The sequence below is a fragment of the Gekko japonicus genome, unplaced genomic scaffold, assembly GCF_001447785.1.
Source record: "Gekko japonicus isolate JY-2015 unplaced genomic scaffold, Gekko_japonicus_V1.1 scaffold2256, whole genome shotgun sequence".
Classification (NCBI taxonomy): domain Eukaryota; kingdom Metazoa; phylum Chordata; class Lepidosauria; order Squamata; family Gekkonidae; genus Gekko; species Gekko japonicus.
The window spans coordinates 263,280-278,699 of record NW_015161471.1 but is presented as its reverse complement, the minus strand read 5'-3'; the positions used below and the strand labels follow the sequence as shown (position 1 = coordinate 278,699).

The following is a 15,420-nucleotide window of genomic DNA, read 5'->3' as shown; positions in this document are numbered from 1 at the left end:
GCCCTCTACAGCATCCACCCCCCAAACCTCCAGGTATTTCCCTCCTTAGAGCTGGCAATCCTACTTTCCCCTCAGTGCCTGTTGGTAGGCATCTAAGCTTGGTCCTGTCACCTACTTTGGCCTTTGGGAGAAAACACATTGGGGCCAGTCCTGATAGGGTTGCCAACTCCAGATGGGAAATTCCTGGAGATTTGAGGGATGGAGCCTGAAGAGGGTGAGGTTTGAGGAGGGGTGGGACCTCAGACAGGTACACTGCCATAGACTCCACCCTCCAAACCAGTCAGTCCCACATAGGGAACCATTGTTGCCAATCTCCAGGTGAGGGCTGGAGACCACTGGAAATTACAACTGCTCTGCAGAAGGGAGGGCAGAAGTCAGCTGAAGTCAAAGGGGCAGATAATGGTAGGTTGATAGTTAGCTGGGAAGGAGATGGGGTTGCCACCTCCAGGCTGGCAAATTCCTGGGGATTTCAGGGGTGGAGCCTGGAGAGGGTGGGGTTTGCGGAGGGGTGGGACCTCAGACAGGTAGAATGCCATAGACTCCACCCTCCAAACCAGCCATTTCGTCCTGGGTAACAATTGTTGCCAATCTCCAGGTGAGGGCTAGAGGTCACTCAAAATTACAACTGCTCTTCAGGTAGCAGAGATCAGTTCCTCTGGAGAAAACAGTGGACTCTGTCATTATACCCTGCTGAGGTCGCCACAGCAAATTGACACTGTTTGCCCAAAGCCAGAGCACTCTCCCAGAGCCTCTTTCTAGATCCCGTTGTATTTATTTCCACAACAGGCCTTATTCCTAGTTAGCTATAAAATCCAAATGCTGAAAAATCATGGAAAGTAGAACGAAAAGTGGTCAGCCCCCAGATGCTGGCAAGGTTTCAGTAAAAGTTGTCACATGCACTTTAATATGTCAACAGCAATTCTAACACTGAAATCAGCCTCAGCCTTGTTCGAGAACCCAACACTGTCTTCTCACTACAATTAGTTTAAAACGACAGCTGCAGTTATCAAAATATTTATCTGTTCTGTACTCAGTCAGATCTGTCTACTCAGACTGGCAGCAGCTCTGTAGGATCTCAGATAGTCTGCCGCATCACCTACCACCTGATCCTTTTAACTGGAGGTGCTGGGGATTGAACCTAGGACCTTTCTGCACACCAGGCAGATGTTCTACCACTGAGCCACAGCCCCTTCAAAACTTAAATAACACTATTGTAATTTTAACATATTTGTCATGAGTTACATTTTAATCAACATTACATAATCAAAGTTATATTTTAATCAAATTTAATCAAATTCCTCACTCTGGTAAACTAAAACAAACTGTTTATTGGACACATACACCAAATGTCCATTCCATTCAAAGAGGAAGGAGGACATACCAGCAGCATGGGTCCCCATGAAGCGGGCACCAGTGTTCTCGCTGGAGAACACTAGAGTATGTTCAGGACATGGGGGGGAGGGGGGGAGGAATGATGTGGTTCTGTGCTTCTCCAATTTCCAAGGCAGGTTGCAGAACAGGGGATGCAACACCCTTCCCACAATTACTACATGCCACATTACAGTATCTGAAGCTGTTATAACAGGGTGAAGAGAGTGCAGGCTTGAAGAACCAGGCCCAACTATACTCTTCGCTTGCACAGCAGCAGTGTGAATGCAAGAAAACAAGAAGGGGGTGGGGACTCACCAACCATCAACCTGATGGGCTTTTTTGCTAGCAATTGGAGCAGATTAACAGTGGAGACTGTTGTCGTAAATTCTGCACAGTATTGCTACAAAAGCGATTTCCATGCATACTGGCAAACCACTTGATTCAGTTGGCTGCTTTGGATCTCAAATAATTTAGAACTAGTCCCAGCTACAGTGCTGGAAATGTTCCTAATTCCTGCTTGTTAAGGCTAGGCAAGTTTCACTCTGGTTAGCCCCAGTCAGGATGCCTGGAAGCCCCATCTAGGACACTTGGAGTTTCCCAAAGTGGGACAAAAGGGGAGCAATTAAAAGAACCAGATACCACACAGGCTGAAGTCGCTGCTGGGGGGGGGGGGGAAGGACACCCGGATTTGCTACACACCATCACAGTCACTCTTCACAATCAGACAACACTACCACTTACAAGGTTTCATCTTACTCTGCTGGAATGTAGGCTGGTTCAGTCCTGATGTGCTCAGTTTCCTTGGCACAAAGGGGTCATTATTCACCGCAGGGAGGCTGAGGGCCCCAGTTCCTATACCCAGACTACTTGTTGTAAGACCACCAACTGAGGACAAACACAAAATAACTGTCTCATTTTTGTAGGTGCAGGTGCAGTTATTAGCCTTTTTTATCTCCACAAATGAACAAGGGTCAATAGGGCAGTGTGCTAGACAAACATCTACTGCCCGTTTTACAGGACCATGACAGTTATGAATATCAGAAGTCAAACTACAGGACAGTAATTATGCCACACTGCAGATTCCTTTTGTATAACAGAAGTGGAGATGAGAGAGCTATGAGTAACTGCATGAGGAAAAAACAACATGGACATCTCACTCCTGCTCTCCAGTTATTCTATAAGCTTTGAACAGGCTGCCTCCCCCTCCCCCTCACTGCTTTCCTTTTACTTGACTCTGCTCTTAATATTCCATGCTCCTGGGACACACTGAGTCCTCAGTGGTACAACACACACATCCAATTTACTAAGTCATACTTTTCTGCATAGACAGGGAGTCCCCAGAGTATGTAGAATCCCCTGCTTTCCTGCAGGTGTTCATCTGCTTAAGCGTTTGAGATGCAGCAATTTAACATTTCACAAAGTATTTAGTTAACTGTATAAAGGATACAGTTAACCCAATGACAAATTAGAAAGCAAGAACACGGGTACCCTGAACAGGCCCTACAGAAATATTAGCAGGGTCCCTTTCGTGAGCTCCAGTCCCCTCATACAACAGTACCTGGAAGCTGTGATGAGAGTCCACCAATTCCACTAAAAGGTGTGTTCTGGTTTTGCGTAGAAAGCGGAGGAAATGCTTTTGCTGGTGACTGAGGAGTACTAAAGGCTGAACCCAGGTTTGGAGGAAAACCAGGCATACTCTGGGTATGAGGGACCGCTGAACCACCTAAACTAAGAGATGCCATCCCAGCAAGCGGGTCGATCTGAGGATAAAACTCATGTTAAGAACAACCATAACTTGGTATTTTCCACAATTATTAAATGGCTGACCGTTTTATTCAGGTCAGTCCCATAAAAATCTAATAATTTACATATCGAAACTGCACATCCAACCCGTACATTTTTGGGTCTGCTACCTAGGTTTCTAGGTATCCTCCAACATCATGCTGTACATAAGGCAACATATTTCCATTTGCATTTTAAAAGCATAAAAGTAAAATGGCATCATAAAACCTCCGAGTTTGTACTGCACAGTACTAATCTGATAAGGATACTATGCAACTGCTCAGCTGTACAACATCTGCTTAGGAGTCTACAACTCTGGTACAACAGCTTGGCCAGAATCTTGACACACCCTCAATGATCCAAATTTAAAGGGCTTTGCTACCATTACTAGCTACCACTCCAGTTATTCTCAACCATATTTTGCTTCCACCGTTGAGATATTGCTGCATTAATCTGCAGTTTTGCAGAATAAGGCTGACAAATCTTTAGAAAGGATAAAAAGCCAATAAAGTCCTAATCTGAATATATTTGCTAAAGCACGTCTCCCTGGAAGAGGAAGGGGTAGTGAGTGGCAGGGAGTAACTGAAATGTACCTTGTTCTTAAAAGAGCAGTTCAGTTGAGAGCTGAAGCGCCCCAGTTATAACAAGTCCTTATGCTCTAGCACTGTTGCTTGGCCCGAGAAGCTACAAACAAGACATATCAGGTTCAAAGGCAGTGCTTAAGCCTCAAAAGTCTAACATTCACATATGTAAAGAATGTTTGTTTAGTATATGCTTTGAACTAACTTTGTTTTACTACTCCCGACCAGTGTTCCCTCTAAGCTGAGTTAGTGTGAGCTAGCTCACAGTTTTTTAGCCTCCAGCTCACACATTTTTGTCTTAGCTCAGGAAGGATGGCTCCAAAGCAAACTAATTTATGCAAAAGCTAAAACACTTGCTCACAACTTTAATGCCAGTAGCTCACAAAGTAGAATTTTTGCTCACAAGACTCCACAGCTTAGAGGGAGCATTGCTCCCAACCACCTAAACTTCAGCTCCAGAACAGGTGAAACTATTTTATTGTTTCGTAACCACTCTTACCTAGTTCCTAGCTATCATTTGGGAAAGAAACCAACATGGAATTTATTCAAATAGAAAGCATTTACTAGTTCATGCATTTTCTATTTAGAGTCTTCATACAAGAGTACTTGTGTTCCAGAGATGTAAGCAGCACCTCCCATCACTATGCTACCACCATCTGTTTCTGACCAACCTGTACAGGAGAGATGGCATCCAGACTGCTAGCACTGGGTGGACGTCCTTTGGGCATAACTCCAGGTGGTGGTTGCCTAGCTTTGTTCATGACGTTACTGCAGTTGGCTACCATGGTGAGAATAGTTTCCGACAGCTCTTGTGAGACACTTCTGAGGGAGAAAAAAGAGGAAATTTTAACTTAAGGTAGATAAGCATTCTTCCTGGTGTCCCAAGATCAGTTTTCACATCAGAGACAATACCACTTCCTGTTTGGAAAGTAGGGTCAATCTTCTGACTTCATCGAAGAACAAATGCCCTGCCCTTCCAGACCAGAACTGAACAAGCAAGAAAAACTGTCACCCCCTCACTCAACCCTTCACTGTCTGAACTTTTCATTTGCAGGTCATTTATTATTTATGGGGTGTGAAATCTTTCCGGGTTGGAGCCAGACTAAATTTTCTACCAGTGGAATGGAACATTCCCCCCACCCCCCGCCCTTCAATGCAGCTCACTGACTTAGAGAACTTACCCACTGATGTTATGTTGCCTGATTTAGGGTTTGGGTTAGGTCTGGGTGAACACAACAGTTTTGGCCTGGCGCTTAAAAGAAAGCAACATACATGTCCAGTGAACCTCAAAAGCAAGGAGCTACTAAATGCCCTGTCTCTAGTCACCACCTGCCTCACCTGTGAAGACAGGGGCACAGAAAGCAGGGCTTGTGAGGCAGATCTTAATTGGCAGGCAGGACAATATGGGAGGAGGCAATCCTTCAAGTACCCTGGCCCCAAGCCATTTAGTACTTTGAAGGCAAGAACCAGAATTAAGATAAAAACAGGTTGCTTACCTGTAACTGATGATCTTCGAGTGGTCATCTATGCATTCACACCTATGAGTTAGGCTCCTGCACCGGTTTGGGAAACTTCTATCAAGCGCAAAAGGATCCAGAGCCCTGCCTCCGAGCATGCACGGGGACTCCAACCACGCATGCCCAGAAGGTGGGGCCCCAGTATCCCACCAGTTCCTTCTGACCACTGCCAATCCCAATGAAGAAAGGAGAAAACAGCAAAGGAACTGACAGCAGTGGGGAAGGAGGATGGGTGGTGTAAATGCATAGATGACCACTCGAAGATAATCAATTAAAGGTAAGCAACCTGTTTATCTTCGTCATGGTTTTATACATCACACCTATGGAAGATTAGCAAGCTCAGACCTGCCTGGAAGAGGGTGCTGGCAGCATCTCAGGCGACCAGACTGCAAAACTGACCAACCCATGACCGTACGACGCTGTGCACGCACATCCAGAGTGTAATTTTGATTAAGATATTCGCGGTGACCCATGAGGCTGCTTGACAGATGTCTTGAAGGGGCATCCCCTTGAGAAAGGCCGTGGAGGTCGATATCACATGTGTGGAATGGGCCCTGGGCCTAACAGGTAGAGGCCTCTTATCTTAGAGATAGCAGTTTTATAGTCTCGACAATCCATTTGGATGGCCTCTGAGTTGAGATCTTCTGGCCTAAGGAATGCGTAGCATAGGACAGAAATAAGTGGGATCTTTGCGAATCCTACGTGTTCTGTTCAAACAGAATAGGAGCTCCCTCTTTAACATCCAGCGTATGCCACAGGTGCTCAACGTCCAACATGGGGTTCGGATAAAAGTTGGGTAGAATGACTTGCCTGTGCAAGTGGAACTCAGAGACCACCTTAGGAAAAAGGTGATGTCCAGTGTCAATGCCACGCCATCTGCTAAGAATGACAAATATGGAGTATCGTGCCTGAAAGCTAAGAGGTCACTTACTCTACCAGCTGATGCAACTGTCACTGAAAAGCCATTTTCCATTATAAGAATCTCAGCTCACACGTACCCATGGGTTCAAAGAGCTTGCCAGTGAGTCTGCGTAATACCATAGACAAGTCTTGTTATGGCCAATGGCTAATACAATAAACTTGATGATGACCATAGACAAGTCCCAAGCCGGGGTTGGCAGTTTAAGTAGAGGGTAGAGATGCAATAGGCCCTTCAAAAATCTCTTGGGAGTCAGAGTGGGCAAAGATTGTAGTGTTGTCCAATCTTTTGTGAAAAGCCAAGATAGCCGCTAAGTAAACTCTGAGTGAGGAATGACTGAGTTCAGCCTCTGCAAGAGAAAGAATAAAATAAAAAATACAGGGGAGGCCAACTGAGGTAGTATTGCCCCCATAGGGCTGGAGAAAGGCAAAAAACGTGGGCCATTTATAAACATAAAACTACCTGGTTGAGAGCTTTCTGCTATTCAGAAAGACTGTCTCAGCTTTGGTGGAGAAAACTCGTCCCATATCCTCCAAGACGTAAGTTTGAGGCAGGGCACATTGTGATGGAGTACCTGGCCCTCCACTGTCAGGAGCAAATCTCTCGCACGTGGAAAATGCAGAAAAGTCTTGTTGGAGAGGAGTAGGAGCAGTGGGAACCATGTTTGTCTTGGCCACCAAGGAGTCACAAGAATGCAATTTGACCTGTGTCATAGGATCTTGTTTAACACCCTCGTGATGAGCAGGATTGGTAGAAAGAAGAAGAGTGGTTTCCCTCTCCGAGGGATTAAGAGACCGTCACCTAGAGAGAGGGGGCCTGTTCCCCCACTGCAGCAGAATTGGGCACATATGGAGTTCGATCTTGTCACGAAAACATCCACCTGTGGTTGACACCACTGTTGAAAAATGGGATGCAGGTACCTCCAGTTCAGCTCCCATTTGTGTAACTGTGCTACGCCCCTGCTGAGGGTGTCCGCTCAGTTGTTTTGAGTGCCTGGAAGATGTGCTGCTGATATTCAGAAGTTGTGATTGAGGCACCAGTCCCAAAGGGTGAGAGCCTGTCTGTTCACATAAGACATGGCTGTAGTGTTCTCGGTCAGGACTTTCCCTGTATCATCTACAAAAAGGACTGCAGAGTGTATTGAATCACCAGAAGCTCTAAATAATTGATGTGGGATCCCTTAGGTGTGCTTCCCATACGGATCCCACACAAAGGCCGTTGAGGTGCTCCCCTCATCCCCATAGTGAGGCATCTGTGGTTAGAGTGATGGTGGGTGTGGGCAGGTGGAAGGGTGCCCCCACTAAGAGATTGTGAACTGTCTCCCATACAGGTGATATAATTTGACATTTTCACACCCAGGGTGCCTGCTGAGTAAAATCTTCTCCCAAACACATCCAGCTTTTTTGCTTTCCTTATCAGCAGGGGTGGAGTGTGTTTTCTTGCCTTTCATGGAGAGGCTGACTACCAAAAAGTTAGGTTTAGGGTGGGAGCAGAAGAATTCTGCTCCTGCCTCTTGGATCTAGTACATGTGGTCCAGCCTTCTGGTAGAGACTTGGAAAGACAGACTTGTCCCAGTGGGACTTGGCCGCTTGGAATAAGACCTGAGTCATAGGGAGAGCAACTGTTGTCGATGTAGCTAGCTGGATAATGTCAAAAACGGTGTCAGTGAATTGATGCTGAGTTTGGGAAATGGCAATTCCCAATGAATGAGCCATCCTCTTAATTAAATCTCCATAGGAGCGGAGATCCTCTGAGGGCAAGATAGGAAGATCTTCAACCACCTGTTGATTAGAAGAGGGGCCCGAAGGGGTAGCTGGTGCACCAGAATCCTCCTCATCCGAATCACTCCCTGTGGAGTGAGACAAGTCTTCCTCTCCTGACAAGGTGTGTGGTGGGTTAACCTGCATTGGGAGTGGTGGAGCAACCGTTGGTCGTGGTTGTGTCACTGTCAACCTCGGTGAAGTTGGCCTTGATTCCTTCCATGAAGGGGGCTGTCAGTATCAATGGGTTCTCACGGGCTTTTGGCAGTGTTGGTTCTGAAGTACTACGATCCTGAACAGGAGAGCGGGCACAGCAGGAGACACTTGATCGCTGGTCCCAGTCCACCGGCTTACTCTAGTTCAGCCATGGGAATGCCATGGCCAATGGCAATACGCTATATAGGTATTGCAGCTGTCTATGGTCCCACGGAACCATCATGGTCGAAATTGGGATGGCGAAGGCAGCGGGAGGTCAGTAGCAAGGGGATTGGGCATGAGACTGGGGGGAGGGCTGCTGTGGTGGGAAGTTGAGCGGTCCCCATCTGCGCCTGGATCTGCGCCGGTGTCGACAACTAGTATAAATGGGTGAGTAGGAATGAGATCGGTCGGAGGCCGAGGACCTGGAACTCCAATGGGATGCCATTTGGTGGGAAGGGATCTCTTCAACTTCCGATCCCGAGAAGGGAAAATTGCCCGGTATCAGTCTGTGTACCGGGGAGTCTATCCGACAAATCAGCAGATCGAGTAGCATAATACGCGGTATCTCAGGGACCGTAAACAGATACGGTGAAACAGAGCGAGGCAGGGGAATATCAGCCTGCACGATAGAGCTTGAAGTTGCAGTCATCGGAGTGAACTTCGAGCCAGTTTTAAGGTCCTTGTGCTTCACCTTAGTATGGTTCTTTGCCTCCTTTTTCTTTGACGCCAGTGTCGACAACACTGACAAAGTGGTTGGTGTGGGCGGCTTCAGTGCCGATGGCCCAACAGTGGGGGAGGAGATGTCCAAGGATTCCAATGCTTGGGGCCGATCCATCTGTGTCGATCGATGACGATCCATCGGTGTGGATCAAGGTTGATCATCTGATGCTGACTTTGTGGTTACCTCAGTCGGTGTAAAAGTCATCACACCCCTGGTCGCAGTGCCAATTCTAAGAGAGCTGCTTGAAATCTGGCAGCTCTGTTTTTCCACGTCTGATTCGAAAACTTTGTGCAGTGGACACAGATGTCAGTCCTATGCGCCTCACCCAGGCAGAGCAAGCACAAGGAGTGGCCAACGGGTGGTGCTAGCTTGGATCCACACTGGGTACAGCACTTGAAAAACCCTCACCGCTTTGCTGTAGAAGGCGGGCAAAGCAGTAGAGGAAAAAAGAGGGGGGGGGGGGGGGGAGAGAGACCGAAGTCTGTAAGAAAAAATACAAAATTAACTCTCTCTCCCCCTCTGTGGGTTCTGACACCCTCCCTCTTTTTTACGAGTAAAAAGAAAGCGATAAGAAAGGTGAGCAGAAAAGAAAAAAGGACTATAGAAAAGAAAAAACTGTCCCTAACATCAAAGAAGTTCCCAGACCGAAGCAGATCGAGTGGTCAGACAAGAAGTGGTGGGATACTGGGGGGGGGGGTGCCCTCTGGGCATGCATGGTTGGAGTCCCCGGGCATGCTCGGAGGCGGGGCTCTAGATCCTTTCGAGCTTGATAGAAGTTTTCCAAATCGGAGCAGGCGCAGCCGCTTAACCCATAGGTGTGAATGCATAGAGACCACGACGAAGATTCAGCAGCTATCCACGCACAACAACTTAATGTTTCTCAGGAGCTTCATCACCAGCACAGTGGCATCATGAGAGTTTACCAACAATGCAAAACAGATTCAAGTCCTATCTATTGGCTTGTCAGGGGTTTGGCTCAGGGACAGAACACATGCTCTGCACACAGAAGGCCCAGGTTCGACTTCCAGTCTAGGGCATGTGTTCGGAAAGATCCTTCTGTTAGGGATGGAGGGGAGGCTGCCACCCATCAGACTACAAAGGTAAATATTGATTCTCCATAGCAAGGTTACAGGTTTCATCAAAGATCTGAATTGCGTATCTCCTGGCTTAAAATTATGATTGCCTTACCCTGCACAAGCTTGCAAGCAAGCCAACATAGTTGCCAACGTCTCTGGAGGAAGCTGAGCGCTTTTTGGCTGGTCTTTCTCTGGGACAAGGCCACCCAAGATAGAAGGGCATCTTCTTTTTAGGAAAGTCATACAGGCTTGGATGAAGGGTTCCTAAGGGAAGAAAAATCCAAGTTTCAGTTGGATGCACACACCTACCAATATTTTAAAAACAAGACTAAAAAAAATAATCGGTTGGATTCAGCCAGCTTTTTCACTCAACCTCACCCAACTCCCTTCCTTACTACAGTTCTTGTACTATATGGCTTTTCTCCGTGGAGTTCCCACGGGCCTGTGCACAGCCATTTTTAGTGGTCAACGATAACATCATACTCCTCCTGTTTTCACCAGCAGAAAAACTGGTTGGATCCAACCCATAAAAGCATTAATTTGAATGTTTACACCCAGAAGTGCATGCTGAAACTTCAGGAACTTCAGGACAACCATTACCACCCAAAATAACAGATAAAGGAAGAAATAATTAAGAAAATCCTGCTTTACCCCATGCTCTCGAATTTTATCTGTGAGCCATTTGTCTAGTTTGAGGTATTCCCGTCGAGAGGCAAGTGCAGCAAGGTCAATAACAAAGGCAAATGGAGTACCATTTAGCAGCATTGACAACGCCTGAAGAAAGAGAGTTAGAAGACTGCTAGTCAAAGTATCAAGGCCAAGCTCGGCTTAGCCCCACCCACCCCCAGCCTCCCACCACTGTTCCTCTCTATACTGGCCTGTTCCTAACATTGCCGCACTCTGAGAACAAAGTTAGGAACAAGGCTACTGGAAATGCACAGAATGCCCGCCCTCCATCTACATACTAACTGAGGAGAGAGAGGGGAAAAAGAGGCAAAACCACAAACAGAACAGAGAGACAGAGGATGATCAGCAGCTTGTATCATTCCTCAGTTCCTGCCTGCCACTGTGAGCCAAAGTAACTTCCAAGTACAGTCTACATCCATCCCCATGAGTACTGCTGCTGAGCTAACCCTGTCCACCCTGGCTTCCGTTTTCCTGCACACAGAAATACAGCAAGAAAACTGCCTACCCCGGGTAGCAGTCAACCAATCCCTCTCCTTAGTAGCCCAAGGAACTGCAAGCTCCTACTCCCAGCACTGGAAACCCAAAAACTTCTTGCCCATGGAAATTTGAGGGGTATTTGTACTATAAATGTGACAAATCCTGTGCAGCAAGCCACTGTGTACAACTGCTCCTTTGGGCCACTGTTCATTTCAGATAGGCCTGCAAGTGATCCTAAAAGGAGTCATGCAGTCACAGAGCTTGGGAATATATCCATTCTGTCCAACGTGCTGCTGGCACCATTTAATAACATCTAAGTTGCTTTCAGCAAACAAGCATCAGTAGGGCTGAAACTGTGCTCCTTCTACTAAAAATTGAACTAATTCTTTCAAGTTTTAATCTGGAGGCTGACCCAGTAAAGTGACTAGTAGTTACAATACCGCTGTACTCATTATCATTATAAATGGAAACAACATGGTGATACTGCGAAACTTCTTAGAATCTATTAAGCTGACCCAGAGCAGTAAAAACAAGTACCTCACTTGTTTTGTAAACACAAACATGCAATTGGCAATTGCATATTGCTTAAAACTCGTTTGGCAATAACAGTTCCAGAAAAAGTTGGAAATGAGACACACGGTTCTGTTCCAATAGGCCTTGCACTACTTCCCTTTTCCTTATCTCTCCCACTCCAGATAAAGAAATCCTAGCGCACTGCACCAATGCAAACACTGGAGTCAACACACATGTGCACTAATAAAAGACAAAAATCAGACTCACCTTCAAGTCTTGGGCAACATCTAGGATACGTGATAATTTGGCCTGATCATACTGCTCCCCTCTCATATACCATTCCGCCATTGCATGCATGATGAGTTGGCGAATTGAAGGAGACTGGCCCTAAAGGAATCACCATCAGAATTTGAGGACTTGGATAAGTGATCTAACTCTTAAAAGAACATCTTTGAGAATACAGGACAGCTCCCTTGCAGCTCTCTCGCTGTGGCAGCAAGTTAAGTGTTATTTTTATTTTTTTGTAATTATATTTATTTCAGTTTTTCTGTATGTATTACAACATGCAAAAATACACATCTTATACAACCAAACATCACATTACAGAGTCTCACACTTTTCCATTTGATACCTTAATTTTTTCCTAACCATTTATAAAAATTTCCCCATCTATTATTAAATGACCCTTCATCCTTATTTTGTAGTATTGTAGTCAGTTTATCTATTTCAACCACTTCCTGTATTTTATAAATTAATTATCTCTTTGAGGGTATTCCCCCTTGTTTCCAATTTTTGGCAAATAAAATACGTGCTGCTGTAATTATATACAAAATAACATATTTTTCTTCCTTTCTACATTTATCTGGTAATACATTTAAGTGTTATTAAAGATCAATTTCATTTGAAGGATTGAGGTGGAAACAGGATGCAGCCTCTTCATGCCCAAACTCTATTTTTTCCTGCTCCAGGCCCTGAAACCCTCCAATTCTCCCATCTCAACCCAAAGAAACCAGCTTGGCCCAGTCCTTTTCTCTACCTTGCAGCAGTGGCTTCTCTTGGCTTCTTGTCCTTCCAACCACTACTGCGAGAGGCCAGGCACGCTTCTCCATACCCCAAGCCAGTAATGCAGTTAAAGAGCACTTAGCCTGCCCTGCACCCCAACAGCTAGGATGACAGTACTGCCTTCATTTCTCTGAACCAAGACTCCTTGTATAGGGAGCACCACAAATCCACCACCAATTCAGTTAACGAACTAACTCTGGGGAACAGAAAGCAAGGAGAAGGCACTGCCCCACTCGTTCTTCTCCCCACAACAGTCAAAAGAATTACGGAAAGAATGAAGGCAAACACTTATATAGCACTTCTCTCTCTCATGACGTGGGGATGGCAGGGACTGAACCCGCAGCCCCATGGGCTCAAGTCCTTACTACCCATGTCAGTCATATGTCAAAAGAAAATCCAAGGTTCACAAACAAGTGATTTCTTCTCTACAGAGTGAATCTTGGGAATTTTCTTTTAACATATGGCTGACAGGGGAGGAAGGTAAATTTCTACCCCAATACTGATTCCAATCAATAATTTAGAAACAATGTATATATTCCTCTTTAAACGGCAAATCACTCCACTTTCAGAAGAATTTGTGCCCAACAATCTATGTAGTTTACTGATCCTCAGGGGTGAGCAGCAGTTATCCCCCAGTTCAAGAGACAAACACGCAAACACATGACAAGTGGAACAGTGCTGCCATTTTTGTAACCAGGAAGCTCAGTGGAGCACACCCCAATGAAGCCCAGCTCTGTTTTTATCTAATCCAGGAACACTGAAGGCATGTACTCTCCTGTTCTGGCACAAAAGATGTCCATGCCACCGCCATACTATGCCTACCAGGGAAATGCAGCAGGGGAAACAGCAACTGCCAGTCTCCCCCTCATTTAGTTTCCCCCCTGTTATTTCTCTACAGATCCCAGGCAGTGACACCATATTGCTTTCACTGTTTCTGAGTCAGGTGAAAAACACAGCCAGGTTTTGCTGATGAACTGCAAAGCTTTGGTCAGTCACTCCCAACACCTCACAGTTGTTAAATACTACTGCCGGCTAATCTTAGCCTTAAGGCACCCTTCCATATGAAACACAAAAAACCACAGCCAGTTATAGTTAAATATTTGAATTGCATGATGTTTTTGTGGTGTTTTTACAGTCTTGGGGAATGTTTTTCCAAACTCTGTGTAGCCAGTGCTGTATTTTTTCCTTTGAAAAACTAGTTTGTTACTTCATTCTGTGTTATTGGGGGGGTCTTTATTTTTTTAAACTACCTATTTACATAAAAGCAAGATTATTATTTTTTACCGTTGGCTGTCTCCTATCTAGTTCAGGATAACAACCCCAAAAGTGGTGGTGACAAAGGAATTAACATTAAATACATTTGCATCCCACCCTGTGTCCAAAGCACAGTGTAGAGACAAAGAAAACATTACAAGGAAGGGTGAAGGCTGCCTCTGCTGCCAAAGAAAGATCTCACGTATAAATGCACTTACCTGTCCATGCCATGCATAATGCAAGATGATGGCAGAATTAGGATGGTTGCCAAGGAAAATGGGCATTAGTGTGGAGATTAGTTCATGCCGCAAAGTGTGCCAGGAAGTGTTGATCTGAAGTAAGGCCAATACCAACATATCTGGACAGTGCTTGATAGGGAAGCTGAAGAGCTGCTTGACCTGTTCATACTGTCCCACCTCTGCCAACCGCAACAATGACTCTATCAAGTCCAGGCTCTTCCTAGCGAAAAGGAAGAAACCCGGCCAGGTTAGCTGGCTGACCGAACCCCTGCTCGATACCTACACTGGACCTGGCTAACACGGTTATCAAACGAGTTACATAAGCTATGTGTGCCTTCTAAAGGTATGCATGCAAGAACGTTTTTCCTGTAAAATGTTAGGAAGCATGGTCAGAGAACCACCGGGAAATCAGAAGAGTGGCTGAAGGGCCACATGAGTCACTCTCACACATACTGCACGGTATTCTAACCTGTGAGTGTGCCCACAACCAGAAAGAATGAACAATTCAATGGCTTCACATATTTAACTCTTATAATTACTAGCAGGAGCATCCACCCCATCCACACATCACCCGACCCACAATTCAGAAAAGAAGCATCACCAGAAGTGTCATGGCTGTTTGTCCTACTACACACAGGGGATGACATTACTGGTGATCAATGCTCCTTCTAAGCTATGGAGTCCTGTGAGCAAAAATTCTACTTTGTGAGCTACTTGCATTAAAGTTGTGAGCAGGTGATTTGGCTACTGCATAAATTAGTTTGCTCTGGAATCATACTTCCTGAACTGACAAAAATGTGTGAGCCAGAGGCTAAAAAACTGTGAGCTAGGTCACCCGAACTCAGCTTAGAGGGAACACAGACTACCAAATGCATTATGTCCATAGCAACTTCCCTCCATTGAACTAGATGGCCATATGTGGCCGTCATACACCGTTCTTGCACATCAGAAACACTAAGTGACTTATACACTTCTTAATAAAGGCTGACTGAAAAACTAAGAGCAACCCTGAACAATACTTTGCTTTTGCAGCATTCTGAAGTCAGTTTTTGCTCCAGGGGGGGGGGGGGGGAATCGTGCTGGTTACCATGTGGCAATTTCTCGATTGTCATCCTCAGGTGGTGCTTTCAAGATATCTGTGGCAACGGTATGACAGGGGTAGTCAGCAAAACAGAAGATCTCCGGGTTAATGAGGGAATGTTGGATGAATGAGAGCTGCAACAGAATGACATCATTGGAAGAGTCATTTCAAACTCTTTAGCC

The 15,420-nt window shown here is 45.7% G+C and overlaps 1 protein-coding gene across 1 annotated transcript in view; it reads right to left on the bottom strand.

Annotated features, from left to right (window-relative positions):
* Positions 1-15,420, bottom strand: part of LOC107125682 (CCR4-NOT transcription complex subunit 1-like) — a gene marked incomplete at its 3' end in the record, with an annotated part of 80,171 nt that overhangs the window by 19,632 nt on the left and 45,119 nt on the right. Inside the window, exons 12-19 of the mRNA XM_015429133.1 lie at positions 15,245-15,372; positions 14,137-14,377; positions 11,870-11,989; positions 10,577-10,699; positions 10,038-10,189; positions 4,406-4,556; positions 2,930-3,131; positions 2,113-2,256 (exon numbers count right to left, since the gene is read on the bottom strand). Of these exons, the coding sequence (XP_015284619.1) occupies positions 2,113-2,256; positions 2,930-3,131; positions 4,406-4,556; positions 10,038-10,189; positions 10,577-10,699; positions 11,870-11,989; positions 14,137-14,377; positions 15,245-15,372 (1,261 nt within the window). The remainder of the gene's footprint in view (positions 1-2,112; positions 2,257-2,929; positions 3,132-4,405; positions 4,557-10,037; positions 10,190-10,576; positions 10,700-11,869; positions 11,990-14,136; positions 14,378-15,244; positions 15,373-15,420) is intronic.